Source organism: Mytilus trossulus, chromosome 11 (assembly GCF_036588685.1).
Source record: "Mytilus trossulus isolate FHL-02 chromosome 11, PNRI_Mtr1.1.1.hap1, whole genome shotgun sequence".
In the NCBI taxonomy this organism is placed as follows: domain Eukaryota; kingdom Metazoa; phylum Mollusca; class Bivalvia; order Mytilida; family Mytilidae; genus Mytilus; species Mytilus trossulus.
The window spans coordinates 46,367,366-46,390,464 of record NC_086383.1 but is presented as its reverse complement, the minus strand read 5'-3'; the positions used below and the strand labels follow the sequence as shown (position 1 = coordinate 46,390,464).

Genomic DNA, 23,099 nt, shown 5'->3' with positions numbered 1-23,099 from the left:
ACCCCCTTTCTCCTGTCCCTTCTCTCCTTCCTCCTACACCTTCTCTCCCTTCTCCCGCCCCCTCTCTCCCATACTCCCAATACTCTGTCCAGGCCCTCAGTATGTGTTATGACTGCTAGTCTCAGCTTCCTGAAATTTTGTCATGATTCTTCATTCCTGGAAACTGTTGCTAATTTAAACCCCACACATATTCATGTACATGATGTATGTCTCTGATATGATACGATGTTTTGTTATCTTTATTTTGATCATTTTATCATTCGTATAATCATTACATTTATCTATTTGGATATCGGACACCAACCGGACACAAATAGACGTGTTTCGTTTCCCATTCTCTATCATCCCCGAGAGAGAGAAAAATAATCAAAATACGGTATTTGGTCTAAATAGTTCGATTTTACCTTTATATTTGAACTTTCATCAGTATGTCAGACATGACAACTGTGTAGGATCAGGTAATTACTTCAGTTACAGTGCCTGTCTTGGTTATTCATCAGATCACAGATGATCGATGACATGCATCATGTGCATGTAGCCGAAAAAACCCTTGAACAGGCATTATCAGTCTATTGCAGCGGCTGTCGCCATCCATATAAAATATTGGCAGATTTGCGTAAAAGTAGTCTCCTTTGGTAGAAAAAAAATATCATGTTTAAACAGAAAAGTTTCATGGAAATCTGCCTAGGTCTCAGGCCTAGGTTCTCCCGAGTCCAAATAATTATGAACATTGGCAAGGCTATAATTTTATTATTTATCTGGGATGCCTTGCTATGTCGTTGTAAGAAGACATCCCAGAAAAGAAATAAAATATCCTTGCCAGATGTCATAATATTATCTAGACTAGGTTCTCCCATACTTTCCAAATATTTTTGTCACAGTTGTTTGAATTGTCCTCCATCCAAAACATCTCTACCTCTAAATGATCAATTATAAAGACCTCTCTTCCCGAAAAAAAAATATTAAAATACTGGTGTTTCAGCTAACCCTACCTACCCTAACCATTGTTATGCCATTTTGAACAAGTACTGTTAAATAAAATAACATCAATAAATGTTTGTAAAATAAATGATGTTGCGTAACCTTAGATATAGGAAGATGTGGTGTAAGTGCCAATGAGACACCTCTCCGTCCAAATAACATTTTAAAAAAGGTAAACCATTATTATGATTATAGGTCAATGTATGGCCTTCAACATGGAGCCTGGGCTCACACCAAACAACAAGCTATAAACATGATAAAGGGCCCCAAAATTACTAGTGTAAAACCATTCAAATGGGAAAACCAACGGTCTTATATAGAGAGAAAAAACGAGATACGAGAAACATGTATAGATTACATAAACAAACGACAACTACTGTACATCAGATTCCTGACTCAGGACAGGTGCAAATTTTTAACATGTTTTATAAGTCTGCCCTTTTTTTTTGCACAATTAGCGAAAACACATGTGTTTTGTTTTTATTACCTTAAGCCCTCACTGAGGCTGGGATTTAAAAAATTGATAATTTAACTATCTTGATTGGATAAATCTAATAATCCACTGGTACCAATATATATATATATACATGATATACATATCGTCGCTGGGCTTCTAAAATGTTGTATTACAAATTTTTCAAGAAAAAAATATCTCATAATCAGGCTTTGAAAATTTTGGTAAAATGCATGCTTCCAAAAAGTCGTATGTGAACTTGAAAATTTTTGTAAATAGCAGTGAAATAAAAACTTTGACATTTCTGGATTATCCAAGAACTTTAATTATTTTCACAGATATAAATAAATGTACACTTATTTTCCCCCCAAAGCCATTATACAACGATTTTCAAGTTTTTATACAACATTTTGGAAGCAAACTTTACAAACAACTGACATTGGCAATTTTTTAATATGTCTTATTTCACACATTTTGATTGGTCTAACTGTATGCTATTTTGTAATACCAAAGATTTCCTCCCGCTCAGACCATTGGTGTCAAAAAGTATTTTTAGCCAAAAAAAGTCATATACATGTACAACATTTTAGAAGCCCAGCGACAATATGATACATAAGAATCAATATTTCTCTACATATTTATCATTTTTCTGACCTCTTGATTATTTTTTATTAAATCCACATGTGTCGTGGTACCTCTTATCTCAGTTCTCCATTCATGCCATTGGTCTAAATTCCATTATGATGACAGATGTCAAACTTTCTTGCTTTCCTCTTAATTTCCTATTGTTATCTCACAAAATTAATGAATTAAGGTGATCATGCCTTGTATTTGTCAAATTGAAAGAACACATGGATTGCATCTTTTTGCAGATTATTTAAAAAAAAAAAGGATTCCTTTATTGTGTCTCTTGTGGTTAAAACATTAGAGGAACAGATTACACCTCCAAATCTTGTGAAGAACAATATTTATCCACTTTTACAGTCAACATGACAGTTAAATTATAAATATCTAAAATCCTCATCAAGCCTCACATTTTAAATTTCAATATTTTACTATCTGAAGTGGATCATGTGGATAAATAAATGGTAAAAAATTATCATAAAATATTTGACACAGTGGTAAATTTCAGTGAAGGATCCAGAAATGTTCATAAGAGGGGGCCGGATCTCATCACGCATCACTGATTCCCTATATTAGCAACCAAATTTTTTTCTCAAAATAGGCCCCACCTTAATACGCCTCTGAATTCTATATTTATATGGTCATTATGTTACACAATCAATTAATGTATTTATACTTTAAAAAATGGTAGGCAGAGAGATAACAACTGTCATATATATTATTATATATCCTTATGTAGAAATGGAGGATTAAACCTGGTTTTATAGCAAGCTTAACCTATCATTTGTAGGACAGTCACATAAAATTCTGTCATATTGACACTAATGTGTGAACAAAACAAACAGAAAAAAGGCAAAAATGTCAAAAATAGCAGTACAGCACATGCAGCAGTCAACATTGTGTAATAATCTTAAAAACAAACAAATATGTCAACAAACAAGACAAAGAAACACATTTTTATGCCCCACCTACGATAGTAGAGGGGCATTATGTTTTCTGGTCTGTGGCTCCGTTTGTCCGTCTGTGCGTCCGTCTCTGCGTCCGTTCAGGTTTAAGTTTTTGGTCAAGGTAGTTTTTGATGAAGCTGAAGTCCAATCAACTTGAAACTTAGTACACTTGTTGCTTATGATATGATCTTTCTAATTTTAAAGCCAAATTAGACTTGACTTCAATTTCACGGTCCACTGAACATAGAAAATGAAAGTTCAGGTTAAAGTTTTTGGTCAAGGTAGTTTTTGATGAAATTGAAGTCCAATCAACTTGAAACTTAGTACATATGTTCCCTATAGTATAATCTTTCTAATTTAATGCCAAATTAGATTAATACCCAATTTCACGGTCCATGGAACATGCAAAAGGAAAGTGCGAGTGGGGCATCCATGTACTTTGGACACATTCTTGTTTTATAAATAGCATGTACATATATGTATCATGTGTATAGAGACAAAGCACAATAAAATAAAATAGAACAACAATGATAAGAAGAGGCTGTTTTTAAAGATGCACATAGATCCAGGTGAGTGACACATATGTTAATTATACTGATGTTTAAATTGTAGGTAACACACAAATTAAAAGAGTTTAGAATGACAATGACAGGGCCACACTTCTCAAGGTTGTTATCAAGATTATATGGTTATAAATGCCTTAAACAGACACCATGGAAACAGAAGACCTGTTACTTCTCAAATAGTAAGTACCCTATAAAAGTTATCTAGTAATATAGCATGTATAGATGAAAGCTGGAACGGTCAACGACAAAAATGTCAGTGTGTTTAAAACACATGCACAAATCAAAATATTTAAAAGTCAAAATTAGAAACTTTTGAGAACATTTAACATGTATAGATTTTATCTGTGTTGGTTGATATAGTCTAAGATTGGCTTTTGTCAGTTTTTATTGAGTTACCAGTTTTTGGAAAGATTATAGCATGCTATACATTGTAGAACATCCCAACTGGACAAAGGTCATTTCCAATATTTGCTTTATTTTTTTATATCCTTGATATACAGAAATATTTCAGTAAACAAACACATTATGAATTAACAGCGTGTTAACATAAAAGACCATAAACAACAGTGGATTATATACAGTCAGGGGTATTACTTCTTGGAGAAGTAAATTTTTCTTACAATCCCACACAACTCGTCAAGTTTCGAGATGCAATTTTGAATGCCTAAGGGACTCAACTAGCCATTTTTTTTACCCATACAGGTAAATAAAATTCACTTGTATAAGTATCCTACAAATTTACTTATACAATGTATGTGTATATTTTTTTTCACTTCTTCAAGTTAATAAACTTGTACAAGTAGTACCCCTGACTGTATATATTCTAAAGTATTATGATAAAATGTTACTGTAGTCAGCACTTCGGTGTTGACATCAATATCAATTATATGGTCATTTTTATAAATTTTCTGTGTACAAAACTTTGAATTTTTCGAAAAACTAAGGATGTTCTTACCCCAGGAGTAGATAACCTTAGCCGTATTTGGCACAACTTTTTGGAATTTTGGGTCCTCAATGCTCTTCAACTTTGTATTTGTTTGGCTTTCAAACTATTTTGATCTGAGCGTCACTGATGAGTCTTATGTAGACGAAACGCGCGTCTGGCGTATAAAATTATAATCCTGGTACTTTTGATAACTATTTACTGATGTCTTCATTAGTTTTCATGCCCAATCTATGATAGTAGAGGGGCATTATGTTTTCTGGTCTGTGTGTCTGTTTATTTGTCTGTTCTCCCATCTGTTTTATTTTTTGTCCATCCGTCTGTCCCATTTCAGGTTAAAGTTTTTGATCAAGGTAGTTTTTGATGAATTGAGGTCTGATCAACTTGAAACTTGGTGCACATGTTCCCTATGATATGAGATTTTTAATTTTAATGCCAAATCCGAGTATTTTCCCCAATTTCACGGTCCACTGAACACAGAATATGATATGGTATCCATGTACATTCTTATTTTATCAATATCTGATTATAAAATTGTTTATGAAATTTGTACCTTAAGGTGTGATTCATGTTCAAGATGAAGTGAAAGAAGCATTGCATTCTGGGAAGCCAGTAGTAGCATTGGAAAGTACAATAATAACACATGGTATGCCATATCCTCATAATCTAAGGTAAATTTACGTTTGAAATGTGTGTCTGTGACTTTTTAGCTCACTCAGTCCGAGTAAGAACAAGATGATAAAAATCAATTGAATAATCATGATAATAATTGACTCATCAGATTGACTCAAAATGCCACAAAAAAATTAAGGCATTTAAATAAACTTGTATTGATGCTTTCAACATATTTACTTCATTTAATTTTTTTTATAGTTTTCAAAAATTTGCAAATATGTTTAAGAACCTTTTATGGAATGCACCCAATCAAAATTGATATGGTTCTAATTCTCTTAGGAATTGATTGAGCAAACTTTTATTCTGAGAAAAAGATATCTGTTTACTAAATAGCAGAAAATCATCTAATATTTCTTTATTTTCTGAAAGTGAAAATGTTTGAAAAATAAAACATTTAAAATCACATGAAAAAAATAATCCCAGATCTTTGTGAACTATGTGGAAACATTTATCAAGATATTCACACTTCAAACATATCTTCTTGGTAGATTAATTTAATATCCTGGAAAGATAGTCTAATATATTATTACTCTTGAAATGGTATTTTGATGTGTTACCATGGTTACTGTCCTAGAAAAAAAATAAAAATACTAGCCTGTTAATAACAGTTCATAATTATTTGGACTGACCAGAAAGAATGCTCTTCACATGAACACCACATCTAACTGTACACATTCAAATTATTGAATGAAAAGTAGGTCACTTGTTATTTATTATGACCCCTGATAATGGTTGGAGACATACAATGTATGCTGTATAGTCCAGTCAATCTAGCAGAAATTGGACCCTAACCTTGAAGTAATTGCAAGAGAAGACTTTCAAGTTTTAATCTTGAGCATTATACCCCAAATATATACAGAAAAAAGTCTGACAAAATATAACTTGAGGAAGACTAAAAAGTTATGATTTTAAATTTCTTATATGTAGAATGTATTACTTCTTGATATTGTAATCGTCTGTGGAGTATAACAAACAACTCTAAATGTGTTTTCATATCTTTTATCAAGCTTAAACCTAGAATTCGTAATTCATAAGTTGACCTTTATTAATTTTTTTCAACATGTCAAAGAATCTTAAATTAAAAAAAATAATAATAATCATGTATTCTTCTTTTTGTGTTCTAAAGTTCCTTTAAACAAGGTAGATGCTGAACAAATATAATTTACAGATATAAACAATACCAACTTTTCACATTGATTTTTCAAAATGATCACAATTAAAGCCACAAATTTGCAAATTATTCAATGAAAAATGTGCAAAAAAATAAAAAAATACCCATAACGCTTCGGTTTTGTACATTTAATGAGCAGAAGATGACATAATACATGTATAGTCAAAGACCAACTTGTAGCTCCATCATAGCAACATGCCTTTTTTTAATGTTAAGACAATCAACCAAAAACTGACAAAAAAGACTATTTTTTGGGGGAGTTATATTACCTTTCCAATGTAAATTCATATAGGAAATTAAAATTGGTGATTTTGAGTTTTCCTCTAGTTAGATTTTATGGGACTTTTTTCTGTGCATATTTGGGGCTTAATGCTACAGATTAGAACTAAAACGTTTTGTTTATGCAATTAGTTTGGGGTTAAACAATGTTAAAACTTATTGTTTGACTGGACTAGTAAGCAAATTTCTACTAAAAACTAGAATTTTAGGAACATTTGTCATGTTTAAGGTAGGGGAATTTAATGCTAATATGTATGGTTTATCAACTGAAATGATCTTGTATATATTTAGCACAGCACAATCAGTAGAAAGTCTAGTGAGAGACCAGGGCGTAATTCCTGCTACAATAGCTGTGATTAATGGTAAAGTGAAAGTAGGTATGTCAAACTTTGTGTTGTAATGTGTTATTATAGTTGGTCTCTTTTAAAATATGCCTTCCGTATTCATTTGAAATTGAAACACACTGGGCTCTTGCTTATAAAAATTTGTTAGTGTATTAAAGTGAAGAAAAAGGTAAATCCTGAGTGAGATATATTTAGTCACTAGTAGATTTACCAAATTATTTTTCAGAGTGAATACATATATATGTTACATATTTGTTTTTCGTTCATTTTTTTACATAAACAAGGCCGTTAGTTTTCTCGTTTGAAATGTTTTACATTGTCTTATCAGGGCCTTTTATAGCTGACTATGCGGTATGGGCTTTGCTCATGGTTGAAGGGTGTGCGGTGACCTATAGTTGTTAATGTTTTTGTCATTTTGGTCTTTTGTGGATAGTTGTCTCATTGGCAATCATACCTCATCTTCTTTTTTATACATAGAACAGAAAAACAGAAAACTATCTTCTATCATCTACAGTTTCTGTATTTGTAGCTATCATCTATTCTTACAAAGTACACTGTTTTCATTGTGAGCCAAAGCTCCATGTTGAAAGTCCTACTTTGACTTATAATTGCTTAACTTTTAATACATTGTGACTTAGATCGTGAGTTGTCTCATTTGCACCTATACCACATCTTCATATTTATATCTACTGCTGTTAGAAATGTTGTTTAATTTGCAATGACTTTGCCTCTTGTTTAATATATATAATTATAACGGCTATGATATATATAATTATAACAGCTATGATATATATAATTATAACGGCTATGATATATATAATTATAACAGCTATCATAAATTTTCAAACTAATACTTCACAGAGGCAGATTTAGGGGGGGGGGGGGCAGGGGGCCCAGGCCCCCCCCTTTTTGGGAAAAAATTTGGTTGCTTATATAGGAAATCACTGAAGCGTGACTGGAGCGGGCCCCCTCTTAGGTCAGTCAGTGGGCCTCCACTTATGAAAATTTCTGGATCCGCCACTGCTTCAATAACATTTTGTTTAAAGAATACATATGTACTTATATCTTGGGTTTATCTTGTGTGAGCAATTGTTTTTAAAAGTAATTGGAAGCTTATTAAATTTATTAATTTGACTTTGCAGGTCTTTCAAAAGAAGAACTAGAAATACTTTCCAAGAAAGATAAACCATGTATAAAAGCCTCAAGAAGGGATCTGTCCTATATCATATCTCAGGTATGAAAACCTAAAGAAGGGATCTGTTCTATATCTCATATCTCAGGTATAAAAGCCTCAAGAAGAGATCTATCCTATATCATATCTCAGGTATGAAAACCTAAAGAAGGGATATGTCCTACATCATATCTCAGGTATAAAAGCCTCAAGAAGGGATCTATCCTATATCATATCTCAGGTATGAAAACCTAAAGAAGGGATATATAAATTTTAAGGAAATTTTGCTGTTTTGGGTTATTATCTTGTTTAATATTATAGATAGAGATAAACTGTAAACAGCAATAATGTTCAGCAAAGTAAGATCTACAAATAAGTCAACACGACCGATATGGTCAGTTGACCACTTTTGGAGTTATTGCCCTTTTATATAGTCAATTTATTACATTTTTCATAAATTTTTGTAGACTTTTAGAAAATATTTTCCACTGTAATAACTGGGCCAAGTTCATAATTGTAACAACAAGAATGTTCAGTAAAGTAAGATCTACAAACACATCACCAAAATCAAAACATAATTTTGTTATGAATTTATCTGTGTCCATTGTTTAATATGCACTTAAACCAAGGTGAGCGACACAGGCTCTTGAGAGGCTCTAGTTATCTCACCTGACCTGAAAGGTCAAGTGAGCTTTTCTCATCACTTGTCGTCTGTCGTCCGTCGTCTGTAAACTTTTACAAAAATCTTCTCCTCTGAAACTACTGGGCCAAATTTAACCAAACTTGGCCATATTCATCCTTGGGGTATCTAGTTTAAAAAATGTGTCCCATGACCTGGCCATCCAACCAAGATGGCCGCCATGGCTAAAAATAGAACACAGGGGTAAAATGTATATTTTGGCTTATATCTTTGAAACCAAAGCATTTAGAGCAAATCTGACAGGTGGTAAAATTGTTGATCAGGTTAGATCTATCTGTCCTGAAATTTTCAGACGAATCGGACAACCTGTTGTTGAGTTGCTGCGCCTGAATTGGTCATTTTAAGGAAATTTTGCAGTTTTTGGTTATTATCTTGAATACTATTATAGATAGAGATAAACTGTAAACAGCAATAATGTTCAGCAAAGTAAGATCTACAAATAAGTCAGCATGCTCAAAATTGTTAGAGGACCCCTTTAGGAGTTATTGCCCTTTAAATGTCAATTTGAACAACTTTTCGTCATTTTTTGTAACTTGTACAAAAATCTTCTTTTCTAAAACTATGGGCCAAATTTAACCAAACTTGGCCACAATCATTACTAGTGTATCTATTTAAAAAAAGTGTCTAATGACCCCACCTACCAACCAAGATGGACGACATCAGTAAATACAGTAACAGGTGAGCGACACAGCCTCTTGAGAGCTTCTAGTTTGTTTGTAAACAAGCAAATATCTTACAATGTTATTTTTCAGAGAGAGAAGTTTTGAACAGCCAGCATGAAAGGTTGTCATAACTAGGTCAAATATGGACCATAATTTGGTATTCAGCCTTTGGTTTCTTTTTGTATCCTTTTTTATAAGTTCTAAAACTTTAACTTTTATTCTGTGGGTTGTGTTGGTGTTAGAATAGTATTAATGGAACAATTGAGTTTTTCGAGAAAAAATTAATACATTTTGATTCACCGTTTACGTGACAGGAAACTTAACAGGAAACCAATCTTTATTTTCTTTATTTTGCACTATATATTTCAAAAGACATAAATGAACACCATTACTAGTGTTACTTGCTTCATGTTAATATTTAAAATCTATTTTCAATGTTAAATTAAAGTTTTATTTAAACGCGACAGGAAACCATAAGAAACCGAAAGCACTTTTGTAGTTTTATTTTATTGCAAAATCTGCTTAAAATAATCTGAACAGTATACTTTTTCTTAAAATCCATCTTAAATGTAACAGTATTATAAAACTCCTAAATATGTGCTTGTTTGGAAAACAATTAGTACAATTTATTCAGGAATTTCCATATTTTCTTCATTGATACAGGATACCATAATCGTTGTATCTTGATGTTTTAGCCAAAAAAAATGTATTTATATTTGGTTTTGAAATTCCAGTTATATACAATTTATTCCAAATCATTGGCAATGTAAAATTCTTTAAATCCAGTAAAGAAAAAAACTTTTAACTTGGAATTAGAATCTTTAGAAAAGGCACCAAAAAAAAATTACTTTTCCTTTGACAACTTTATTGCGTTTCTGAAAAGAGTTTGAAGAACATGAATAAAAAAAAATAATTAAAAATTGTGACAAAGATACCAACTTTGTACATTCCAAGTGTAACGGTATATTAACATGTATTTTTTATTAAATTATCTTTATTCACCTAAAATATCCAGTAATATTTACTGCTGAAGCAAAATCAATCCAAAGAACATCGGCACCATGATAAGAGACGTAATTTCAATTGAATTTTCCAAGGACCCTTTACATCGTTATTGGGAAACGAAGTGTGTTAAAATGTCGGTCAAATCTGAAATCGATTTTGTCAAGTCATTGGGCATTTATTTACACACAACTTCACAAGATCGTATGTAACATTATGCACATAGGAAAAATAATAGACCCCCGGCGCAATCTCTTTGAAAATTGTATTTTCCTTTTTTAAACAAGACGAAACAAGTCTACAGATTATGTTTGCTAACATCCCGTTGGAAACAAAAACAATGTTTAGACCTAGTTTTTTGTATATCTGGCTGTAAGGGTGTGATCACATGTTAGTCACATGTTTCACGTATGACCGGAAATGATTAGAACTCAATGACAAAAACAATTTTAATAAATAACTTGACTTCTGTTTCGTGTGAAATGTAACGCATAACGATAACGTCATTTTCTAACTTAATTATTACGAAGAACAAAACAAGAATGTAAATCATCTCTGATTTACCTGTTTGAACATCTCGCGAGAGTTCATATTTGCATATTGTTGCAAAGAATTCTTTTACAACAAAGCAGATTACACCATCTAAAATTTGCGTTACGAAATGGGAAACCAAAGTAACGACAGTGTTCTTACACCTGCTACAGAAATACTAATAGTTCTTGGTATTTTCTTCTCACTATTCTTATTGGTTGATGTTCTTTGTTATTTGAAAGCAAAAGTTACGAATTTGCGGGTGACGATTATCTATAAATCAGTCAGCTTTATGCACTTAGGAAGCGAAAAGTAACACGAGAAACGATACAAAAAAACGGTTGTATAATCTTTGAAATTTGTTAATTTCAAATTTTTTTCTAGAGAAGAGTAGCATACACTTGTATGTTGATAGAAATAATGGCATCTTTAGATGTAGTTACAACTTTTCTTACAGTAATTCGCAATTTTATCACTTTTCTATAGTTATAGGAAACGAGCCCAATAGCAAATTATGGTCCATATGTCAATTTCCAATTGCAACGTTACAGTCACAATGAATGAATTAGTAACAACATATGCATCATTTAAGAGGTGTTAAAAATGTTTTAAGATAATCAAATGCATTAAATGCTAATTTGATAAAACTCATTATTCTTCAGTAGTCAATATACGCATTTGCAAACACATTTTAATGTATTAAGAGCATGGGTTTATTCACAAAGTGAATGAAGCACGTCATATTAGAATCAATCTCTAACTATTATGTATTAGGTGGTAAGGCTTCCAGTATGAAAGATGTAGTTAAAAATTGTCACAAAATGCTCACCAACAATATAAATTGATAACTTGAAATAACAAGAATTAAAATTTTGATCTACTTATATATAATTGCAGGGTATGAATGGTGGAACAACTGTCTCAGGGACAATGAGCATTGCCAATCAAGTTGGTATACCTATATTTGTTACTGGAGGGATAGGAGGAGTACATAGAGGGGCAGAGACATGTAAGAAATGTTATAAATACAGTCAATTTACATTATCATATGGTAAACTTTGAAAAGGATTAGAGGTTTGTTAAGGTTAGAAATAACAAGATGATTTAGCTTTTATAATGAAATCAGAAATGACAAGACTATTATTAAGTGTCACTATCTATTGTCTAATACTGTTATTTGGGGGGAAAGACAATTACTAGAATGGTTAATGTCCTTTTGTCTTTATAACTATTAGGGGGAAATGGAATAGATACATAGATATTTTAGTAGGAGTCATTTAGCTTTGAGATAATTGTGTCTGCAACCGAGTTCTGTTAGTTCTACAGTAACAACTTATGATAAAGCAATGTTATCTGGTTTTCTGTTTCATCAAAATCAGTAAATCATATTTGATGGTGATTACTTATCCCTTCCACTCTGACTGTGCTAAAGAGAAGCCAAGTAAGATAAGTCTGTGATATATTTGATATACAAATACCATGAAAGATAAACCTTATACTTGTTGTAGGCTAGATGGATTAAATAATAACTTAAAAAGAGACTATAACCATAGTTTCAAAAGCTGAAGCATGATATATAGTGATACCAAACATTGTCCTCTTTACTTTTGCCACAAAGCTGCATTGCATATCTCCATATCTTTGTGATGAAAATTAGTACTGAAAAGAAAAGACAAAACCATACTTAAAAAATATAGCTGTTTCTTAAAAGTTTGTTTTTGTCTTTAGCAATGGATATTAGTGCTGATTTAACAGAACTTGGTAGAACTCCTGTGACAGTTATATCAGCTGGTGTTAAATCTATACTGGACATTGGTAGAACACTGGAATATCTGGTTTGTACCACTCTTTTCTTACTTTAAATATGGTTCAATTGAAGGAATCTATGAAAAAATATTGTATAAGACTAACTTCTATACTGAAAAAATGTCCCTTTAATTGAATTCAAACTATAGTAAACCATGATGTCTTTAACTCAAAAGTACCCATTTAAAGTAATTAAATTCAGGACTGCATTGTGAATAATCAGTATAGATAACTAACCAATATTTCAGTATACCCTTTGTTAATTGTTTTTTTATAAGTTAATCCATAAGTTTTCTCAATTGATTTGTTTCATATTTTTCAAGTTGGAGTATTTTATAGATCACTATACAATATGTTTTTCTGATTGATGAAAGCTGTGCAGTTGCCTATTATACTTCATTTGAACTTTGGTGGATAGTTGTCTCATTTACAATCATACCAAATCTACTTATTTTCATATTCCAAATTCCGAGTTATATAGTGTAAATATGAATTAGCAAACTTTCTAACAATTAAAACATCTCTAATTGTAACAGTTTTATCATTTATCAAGCAATAAAAGTCTTAATAAAAAGTAAAATAACAAAAATACCAAACTCCAACCACTAAAAGGATATAAAATAATCATCAGAAGTAATCAAAGGTCTGAAATTTCGAAATAGAAAAATGTCTACAACCTGTGCCAATCACTTTATACATTATTCGCTTGTTTAGCTAGGAAAGTTGTTTGTAATAATATATTCCTTTTACAATCAACCATTGCTAATAACCATAAAATCTTCAATGAAGTTCAGTTTAAAAAGATAAAAAAAAAATGCCATTTGTCCAATGATGCCGCATGTATTTTGATGATAATTCATGTATGTATGAAAATCAACTTATTCTTTAGAAAACCATTAAAGTAAATATTATGACATCTCTTAATTTTCAGTACATATATGTCAGCCTGATCTAAGGTTTGTCTCAACACTGTGTCAACTTACTTTTGCTTCACAATAATTTTACTAATTTTTTCCTGCTATTTAAACTTGATATTAGTGATATTTATAAATCATTATGTTTTACCAAAAGGATTTCGTTTATTAATCTGTTTCATGTGTTGTGTTGGATGTTTAATTGTTGTTCCCTTTGTTTGAATCACAAATGTATACAGTAGTTACCAAAGGTATACAAAAACAATATTTTCATTTCATTAAGACTGATATAGCCTTTCTTTTTGATATAGTTAGTTGTAATAGTTAATTTCATATAAACACACATATATATATCCCACAGAGGGACGGACAAAAATTTGTCAGCAGAAAAATCTTATTCTAACATTGTTGGGTGTAATTTTCAGACTTATAAACACATATATATAATTACATCAGCTGTATGTTTCATTATTTTACGTTATACTGATTGGCGAATTGCACATCACTTGTTATTCCTTAAGCAATTGCATTACTCAATAAAACTTATCATTCATGATAACACGAGGTCCCACAATAAAGTGCACAGATGAATTAAATAAAAAATTGATTAAATACAGGTTTTCATGGTCCCAAGTCAGGAGCCTCTGGCCTTTATAAATGTTAGTCTTGTATGATTTTAAATTTTAGTTTCTTGTGTATAATTCAGAGTTTAGTATGACGTCCATTATCACTGTACTATTATGCATATTTTAGGGGCCAGCTGAAGGACACCTACGGGTGCGGGAATTCTGGCTACATTGAAGACCCATTGGTTGCCTTGGGCTGTTGTTTGCTCTATGGTCGGGTGGTTGTCGCTTTGACATATTCACCATTTCCTTTCTCAATTTTAGTTATAAGTATTGAATGCTTCTTTTTGTAACTTCATAGGGTTGTAAAAGTGTTGACTGTGCCCACATTTTTAGAATGAAGAGCTTCCACGCTTTATACAAAATGTACTTCGGTCAACGTTTTTACAACCCTATGAAGTTACCAAAAGAAGTATTCAATTCTTAAATATACATTGAAATGTAACAGTGAAAACAAAGATATGTTGCATGTATGTTAGATACATTCAGATTTTCTGAAATGAATTACTTAGATGTTTTGTGAATGGTCTTTAATAACCTTCTTCTTTTTAGATATTTCTTCTCCATCTATTGAACTTTCAACAAATTAATTCTTTTCTCAATCAATTATTATTTAATTGATTTGTGCGTACTTTTTTGTGAATAATATTTATTTTTTTAGTACTTTTTAGACATACGATATATTAACACAGTATATGACTATTAACTGAAGCTATAATATTTATTTGTTACAACTTAAGAAACTGTTTTTCCAGTTTCTTAGCGAGTAATAATCATTAAATTTAGTTATACATTTATTATACTACAGACCGATTGTGGTATTAAATTTCACCACGTTTAGCATACTAGTAAAATGTATATTAAAACACTGTTTGAAACATTTATTTATGTAATAAAGGTCTGTGATTATACACAGCTGTCACTGATAGGATACATTTTTTGAAATATGGCCAAAGCTATTTCACAAATAATTGAATATAACAAATGTCTAGTTATTGTCCATATTGTGTTTTTTTTCAATTACTACTGATAATATATGTTTCAATATGTAATAAACAATGTGGTACTGTTTGTCTTAAAATCTTGATTTTGACTGATACTGAATAACATGGTCTTAATTTGAAGTAAGACTGACATTTGTTGATCATTGTATATTATAGGAAACAAAAGGAGTTTGTGTGGCCAGTTATGGAACCAGTAGAGATTTCCCAGCATTCTTTGTACCAACAAGTGGGTACCAATCACCATATAATGTACAAGATGCTACAAAAGCAGCACAACTTATTGGTAATTATAACAGTAGAAACATGTTCAAATTTCAGCTATACAATCCATATATTTCATGCAAATTATTTAAACTCTGAAGTTATCATCATGATTATTGACACATAAAATTAAGGAGAAGTGATATAATTACCCCTAAGATGGCTGTTCACCAAAGACCAAATGATGTGGATGTTGAAGTTTGATAGCAGATTATTATATATGTTACGGGAATAGCTTTTATATTACAGATGCTCAACTAAGTTTAGGTTTACAAAGTGGAATACTGATAGCAGTACCTATACCTCAGGAATCATCAGCTGATGGAGAGGTAATAGAGGAGGCTATACAGCAAGCACTCAATGAGGCTAAGTTAGTATACTAAATAAGTTATGGTGTTTCTATAGCAAGCAGTTTTAATATTTATTCTAACTTCAAGATATCTAATAAACTTTATAAGATATCTAGTATAATTTTCTTTATAAGATATCTAGTATAATTTTCTTTATAAGATATCTATAAGTTATTATCTTAATTATAGGCAACAAGCTTTCATATAAATAAATTAAATAAAACGGTGTAAAGGCTTGAGATTTATTATGTATGTTGGTTTAAGGAAACGCATTTAATTATGATTTAATGGGAGACTTTGATTTTCAATGCAATTATTTATATATGATATCTTATAAACTTTAGGAGATATCTTGTAAATATTTTTTATATAAGATATCTCATATAATATATAAGATATCTTATAAAGTATATAAGATATCTTATAAAGAAAATTATATGAGATATCTTATAAACTATATAAGATATATTATAAACTATATAAGATATCTTATAAACTATATAAGATATCTTATAAACTATATAAGATATCTTATAAACTATATAAGATATCTTATCAACTATATAGGATATCTTATCAACTATATAAGATATCTTGTAAAGTTTATTAGATATCTCATTTAATTTTCTTTATAAGATATCTTATACACTTTACAAGATATCTTCTAAAGTTTATAAGATATCTTATAAAAACTGGAATATATTAGATATCTTATATATTATTTGAGATATCTTGAAGTTAGAATAAATAGTAAAACGGCTTGCCATATGTTTCAGATTATTTTTTATGTAAAACTTTTCAATAACAGAATTAAATGTGACCATTAGCAAAAAGTCATTGTATATGTACTTGTACAAATCTCCAAACAATTTGATGTCAACCATGATTGCCTACATTACAAATGAGATTATCTAAGACCAAATGGTGAAGAAATATAATTGTAAAAACAAAATATTTTTTCTATAGATTGCTAATACAAACATGAAGAAACAGGAGTCTATGTTTAGATGTGCCGTTCTGTACTTTCCATATTTACTAAATAATTTATTATATTATTGTAGGAAGCAGAATATTATTGGAAAGGAAGTAACACCATTTGTGTTACAGAGAGTAAATGAGATGACACAAGGATCATCTTTGACAGCCAGTATCCTTTATCACTGTACAGTTTGTTGGTTATGTAGGACATTATAATCAATTGATTTTATTTGTAATTAATTGAAATCGGTTTTAGCAGATATTTTTTTTCAAAATGTGCATGTAAAACTGTAGTTTCATGTTTTGTTACACCTATCATAACTTTTGCACACAATAATTCCTAGCATTATATTGAGTCATGTGTAGACAAAACATGTGTCTGACACACAAAATTGTAAACCTGGTATCTCTTACTGTTTTGTGTTTTTGCCTTTAATAGCATTATATAAGTCTGATTGTGTATTTTTCAATGAGACCTTAAAATCAAAAAACAAAAAAAGGTTGTTATATTGACTTAAGGTTATGTCTTTGAAGTTCAAGGACACATATTGTAATTATTAACAATAGAGTATATTTCATAATAAATGTCTTCTTTGTTTACAGTTACTCTTTACAGAATTGCTTCACATGATCTAAGCTTTTGAAAATATTTTCTTTAATTTTTATATTTTAAACATGAAGTTCAGATGAAGAAAATGCATGTTTTTAAATTGTATGCATGTGTGCTATAATATGATTGAAGAGAAGGACATATTGGGAATATAAATACTCTCAAATGTTTAAAATTTGGGTCTTCTATTTTTATGCCCCACCTAGGGGCATTATGTTTTAAGTCTGTTTCAATAGTTTTTTCCCTTCATTAGTTGTGCTGTCCCTTGGTCTGTCTGTTGGTCCATCAGTCTCCTTTTAGGTTAAAGTTCTTGGTCAAGATAGTTTTTGATTAAATTAAAGTCCAATCAACTTGTACACATGTTCTCAATGATCTGATCTGTCTAATGTTAATGCCAAATTGGAGTTTTGATATATAGTAGGAGTGGGGCATCTGTGTACTATATTGACACTTTCTTGATTAAATTTATGTATATATTTGGGGAAAAAAATAGAAAATCACTAAAATTAAACTACATGGAAGGCAGCCAGAAAGTACTTATTAGACATGTTAGAAAAAAAAGTATCTGCAGAAATACAGTATCTTTTTTTCTGTTGTCCTAGATCCAAACTAAACAAGCTTTATATCACTAATTATTCAAAGGTTAAACCTTTTTAATTTAGAATTTCTCAATGATGTTCTAAATTTTTTATAACATTTATTAATGTAAGACTGTAAGAAAGGGTAACAAAAGGGTATTCAGTGTTTCCCTTAACCAGCTATGATATTGCATTGGTGAAAAATAATGCCATAGTAGGGTGTCAGATAGCAAGGAAACTAAGTGATATAAGAAACTACAAACCAGTTGATATATCTACCTCCAGACACAGACCTCAGTCAAATGAGACAGGCGACAGCAGGATTGTAAGTAGTGTGCAGATTTTTGTATAACGAAACCTCAAGTTTGATTTTGTTGTATATTTATTTTATTTGAAAATACAAACTTTTTTTTTAAGATTATGAAGAAACAAACATTATAGTTTCTGTATATCTTTATAAACATTTATTTCTTGAGTTGTTTCTTGGCTTGACTTTATTCTTTCCTGGTAAATAAATTCATCATAGATACCAGGACTAAATTTTGTATATACACTAGACGCGTGTTTCGTCTACAAAAGACTCATCAGTGACGCTCGATTCCAAAAAAAGTATGAAGTTGAAGAGCATTGAAGACCAAAATTCCTAAAAGTTTTGCCAAATTCAGCTAAGGTAATCTACGCCTGAGGTAGAAAAGCCTTAGTATTTCAAAAAATTCAAACTAGGTCATCAATTGTCATTCATTATTGAACATACCCGCAATCAATAACTTATACTTGAGAAAATCAAGCAAAGATCTTCACAAGGATTGAGATTAATTAACCACTGTATTATCTCAATAATAAAACTTTTAAAAAATTATATATTCTCAACGAACTTTACCCATGAAACACTTTTTATACGACTGCAAACAAAATTTTGCGTTGTATAATTTAATGGTATCATGCCGTCTTCGGAAGACGCATTTAGTTTCCTGACAATAAGTTTTGTTTTATTGAATGGATCTTTATAAATTTTTACCAGAAAGTTAAATACGACTAAAGAAAGGTTTGGATTGATTTTGGGGGTTATGGTCCCAATAGGTTAGGAATAAGGGGCCAAAAATTGGGCCCAAAATCAGCATTTTTGTAGTTTCAAACAATAACTTGTGTTTAAGGGTACGGATCTTTCTGAAATTATATCACAAGTTTCTACACCATGAAGGGATGGTTAGTATTGACTCTGGTGGGTTATTGCTTAAAATATTTTGGAATTGGGGGCAAAAGGGCCAAAAAAGGGGGAAAACTAGGTTTTTATGATCTCTAATTGCACAATATTGTTTTTGTTAGATCTTGGCATAGCACCTGGTTTTCACCTGAGTTTATCATGCAACGAAATTTTGACTGTATTTCCATGATGTAGCACCTGCCTCAAATTGTTGTAGAAGAAATTGGTATACCGGTAGTTAGAATTTAAAATGTGTGGTTTTCCTGTTTTAGGTTGTCATTGGAGGATCTATAGTTGACTTTTATGCAAAAATGTCATCACAGAATATACAGGTAAATAGAACAAAAACTTCATCACAGAATATACAGGTAAATAGAACAAAACTTCATCACAGAATATACAGATAAATAGAACCAAACTTCATCACAGAATATACAGGTAAATAGAACCAAACTTCATCACAGAATATACAGGTAAATAGAACAAAACTTCATCACAGAATATACAGGTAAATAGAACAAAAATGTCATCACAGAATATACAGGTAAATAGAACAAAAATGTCATCACAGAATATACAGGTAAATAGAACAAAACCTTCATCACAGAATATACAGGTAAATAGAACAAAAATGTGATCACAGAATATACAGGTAAATAGAACAAAAACTTCATCACAGAATATACAGGTAAATAGAACAAAAATGTCATCAAATATACAGGTAAATAGAATAAAAATGTCATCACAGAATATACAGGTAAATAGAACAAAAATGTCATCACAGAATATACAGGTAAATAGATCAAAAATTTCATCACAGAATATACAGGTAAATAGAACAAAAATGTCATCACAGAATATACAGGTAAATAGAACAACAACTTCATCACAGAATATACAGGTAAATAGAACAAAAATGTCATCACAAAATATACAGGTAAATAGAACAAAACCTTCATCACAGAATACAGGTAAATTAAACAAAAATGTCATCACAGAATATACAGGTAAATAAAACAAAAATTTCATCACAGATTATACAGGTAAATAGAACAAAAACTTCATCACAGAATATACAGGTAAATAAAACAAAAATTTCATCACAGATTATACAGGTAAATAGAACAAAAACTTCATCACAGAATATACAGGTAAATAAAACAAAAATGTCATCACAGAATAAACTGGTAAATAGAACAAAAACTTCATCACAGAATATACAGGTAAATAGAACAAAAACTTCATCACAGAATATACAGGTAAATTAAACAAAAATATCATCACATAATATACAGGTAAATAGAACAAAAATGTCATCACAGAATATACAGGTAAATATGTAACATAATCAGATACTTCACTAAAAAATGTGGGTTATAATGTAAGGATAATGGATAGAACATTTGTTTAAACAACAAAAGTGAAGGTTTTGGTGGTCCAGATCAATGATAAATTGAGTCATTCAAGACATAATTAAGTGTTTCCAGGATCTATTTAAAAAAAAAAACATATGACCAAACTCCAGGATTTCTTGAATTGGCAATAATATGTCTTTAATAAGTAATTATAGATCCATATTTTAAATTAATTGAAGATCTTTTATTTTTATTGTTTATTATTTTTTAATCAGATGAATGGAGCTACTTATCCTGGGAATGTGAGACAATCGTTTGGAGGGGTTGGCAGGAACTTAGCTGACTGTCTCAGTAGATTAGATACCAATCCTCTGTTTATATCAGCCACTGGTAATGATGCCAACAGAACAGTATTTGATGATTATTGTAAACACATGGTGAGTTAGATACCAATCCACTGTTTATATCAGCCACTGGTAATGATGCTAACAGAACAGTATTTGATGATTATTGTAAACACATGGTGAGTTAGATGCCAATCCACTGTTTATATCAGCCACTGGTAATGATGCTAACAGAACAGTATTTGATGATTATTGTAAACACATGGTAAGTAAGATGCCAATCCACTGTTTATATCAGCCACTGGTAATGATGCAGAACAGTATTTGATGATTATTGTAAACACATGGTAAGTAAGATGCCAATCCACTGTTTATATCAGCCACTGGTAATGATGCTAACAGAACAGTATTTGATGATTATTGTAAACACATGGTAAGTTAGATGCCAATCCACTGTTCATATCAGCCACTGGTAATGATGCAGAACAGTATTTGATGATTATTGTAAACACATGGTAAGTAAGATGCCAATCCACTGTTTATATCAGCCACTGGTAATGATGCTAACAGAACAGTATTTGATGATTATTGTAAACACATGGTAAGTTAGATGCCAATCCACTGTTCATATCAGCCACTGGTAATGATGCTAACAGAACAGTATTTGATGATTATTGTAAACACATGGTAAGTTAGATGCCAATCCACTGTTTATATCAGCCACTGGTAATGATGCTAACAGAACAGTATTTGATGATTATTGTAAACACATGGTAAGTTAGATGCCAATCCACTGTTTATATCAGCCACTGGTAATGATGCTAACAGAACAGTATTTGATGATTATTGTAAACACATGGTAAGTTAGATACCAATCCACTGTTCATATCAGCCACTGGTAATGATGCAGAACAGTATTTGATGATTATTGTAAACACATGGTAAGTAAGATGCCAATCCACTGTTTATATCAGCCACTGGTAATGATGCAGAACAGTATTTGATGATTATTGTAAACACATGGTAAGTAAGATGCCAATCCACTGTTTATATCAGCCACTGGTAATGATGCTAACAGAACAGTATTTGATGATTATTGTAAACACATGGTAAGTTAGATGCCAATCCACTGTTCATATCAGCCACTGGTAATGATGCAGAACAGTATTTGATGATTATTGTAAACACATGGTAAGTAAGATGCCAATCCACTGTTTATATCAGCCACTGGTAATGATGCTAACAGAACAGTATTTGATGATTATTGTAAACACATGGTAAGTTAGATGCCAATCCACTGTTCATATCAGCCACTGGTAATGATGCTAACAGAACAGTATTTGATGATTATTGTAAACACATGGTAAGTTAGATGCCAATCCACTGTTTATATCAGCCACTGGTAATGATGCTAACAGAACAGTATTTGATGATTATTGTAAACACATGGTAAGTTAGATGCCAATCCACTGTTTATATCAGCCACTGGTAATGATGCTAACAGAACAGTATTTGATGATTATTGTAAACACATGGTAAGTTAGATGCCAATCCACTGTTCATATCAGCCACTGGTAATGATGCTAACAGAACAGTATTTGATGATTATTGTAAACACATGGTAAGTTAGATACCAATCCACTGTTTATATCAGCCACTGGTAATGATGCTAACAGAACAGTATTTGATGATTATTGTAAACACATGGTAAGTTAGATGCCAATCCACTGTTTATATCAGCCACTGGTAATGATGCTAACAGAACAGTATTTGATGATTATTGTAAACACATGGTAAGTTAGATACCAATCCACTGTTAATATCAGCCACTGGTAATGATGCCAACAGAACAGTATTTGATGATTATTGTAAACACATGGTAAGTTAGATGCCAATCCACTGTTTATATCAGCCACTGGTAATGATGCTAACAGAACAGTATTTGATGATTATTGTAAACACATGGTAAGTTAGATGCCAATCCACTGTTTATATCAGCCACTGGTAATGATGCTAACA

The 23,099-nt window shown here is 31.1% G+C and overlaps 1 protein-coding gene across 1 annotated transcript in view; it reads left to right on the top strand.

The window, feature by feature from the left end:
- The first annotated feature begins 318 nt into the window (after window positions 1–318).
- Window positions 319–23,099, top strand: part of LOC134691207 (uncharacterized) — a 56,649-nt gene continuing 33,868 nt past the window's right edge. Inside the window, exons 1-13 of the mRNA XM_063551540.1 lie at window positions 319–458; window positions 3,619–3,751; window positions 5,075–5,186; window positions 6,932–7,017; window positions 8,127–8,218; window positions 11,948–12,059; window positions 12,779–12,885; window positions 15,557–15,683; window positions 15,911–16,031; window positions 17,073–17,158; window positions 18,363–18,502; window positions 19,654–19,713; window positions 21,012–21,173. Coding sequence (XP_063407610.1) covers window positions 3,646–3,751; window positions 5,075–5,186; window positions 6,932–7,017; window positions 8,127–8,218; window positions 11,948–12,059; window positions 12,779–12,885; window positions 15,557–15,683; window positions 15,911–16,031; window positions 17,073–17,158; window positions 18,363–18,502; window positions 19,654–19,713; window positions 21,012–21,173 — 1,311 coding nt within the window. The 5' untranslated portion in view covers window positions 319–458; window positions 3,619–3,645. The remainder of the gene's footprint in view (window positions 459–3,618; window positions 3,752–5,074; window positions 5,187–6,931; window positions 7,018–8,126; window positions 8,219–11,947; window positions 12,060–12,778; window positions 12,886–15,556; window positions 15,684–15,910; window positions 16,032–17,072; window positions 17,159–18,362; window positions 18,503–19,653; window positions 19,714–21,011; window positions 21,174–23,099) is intronic.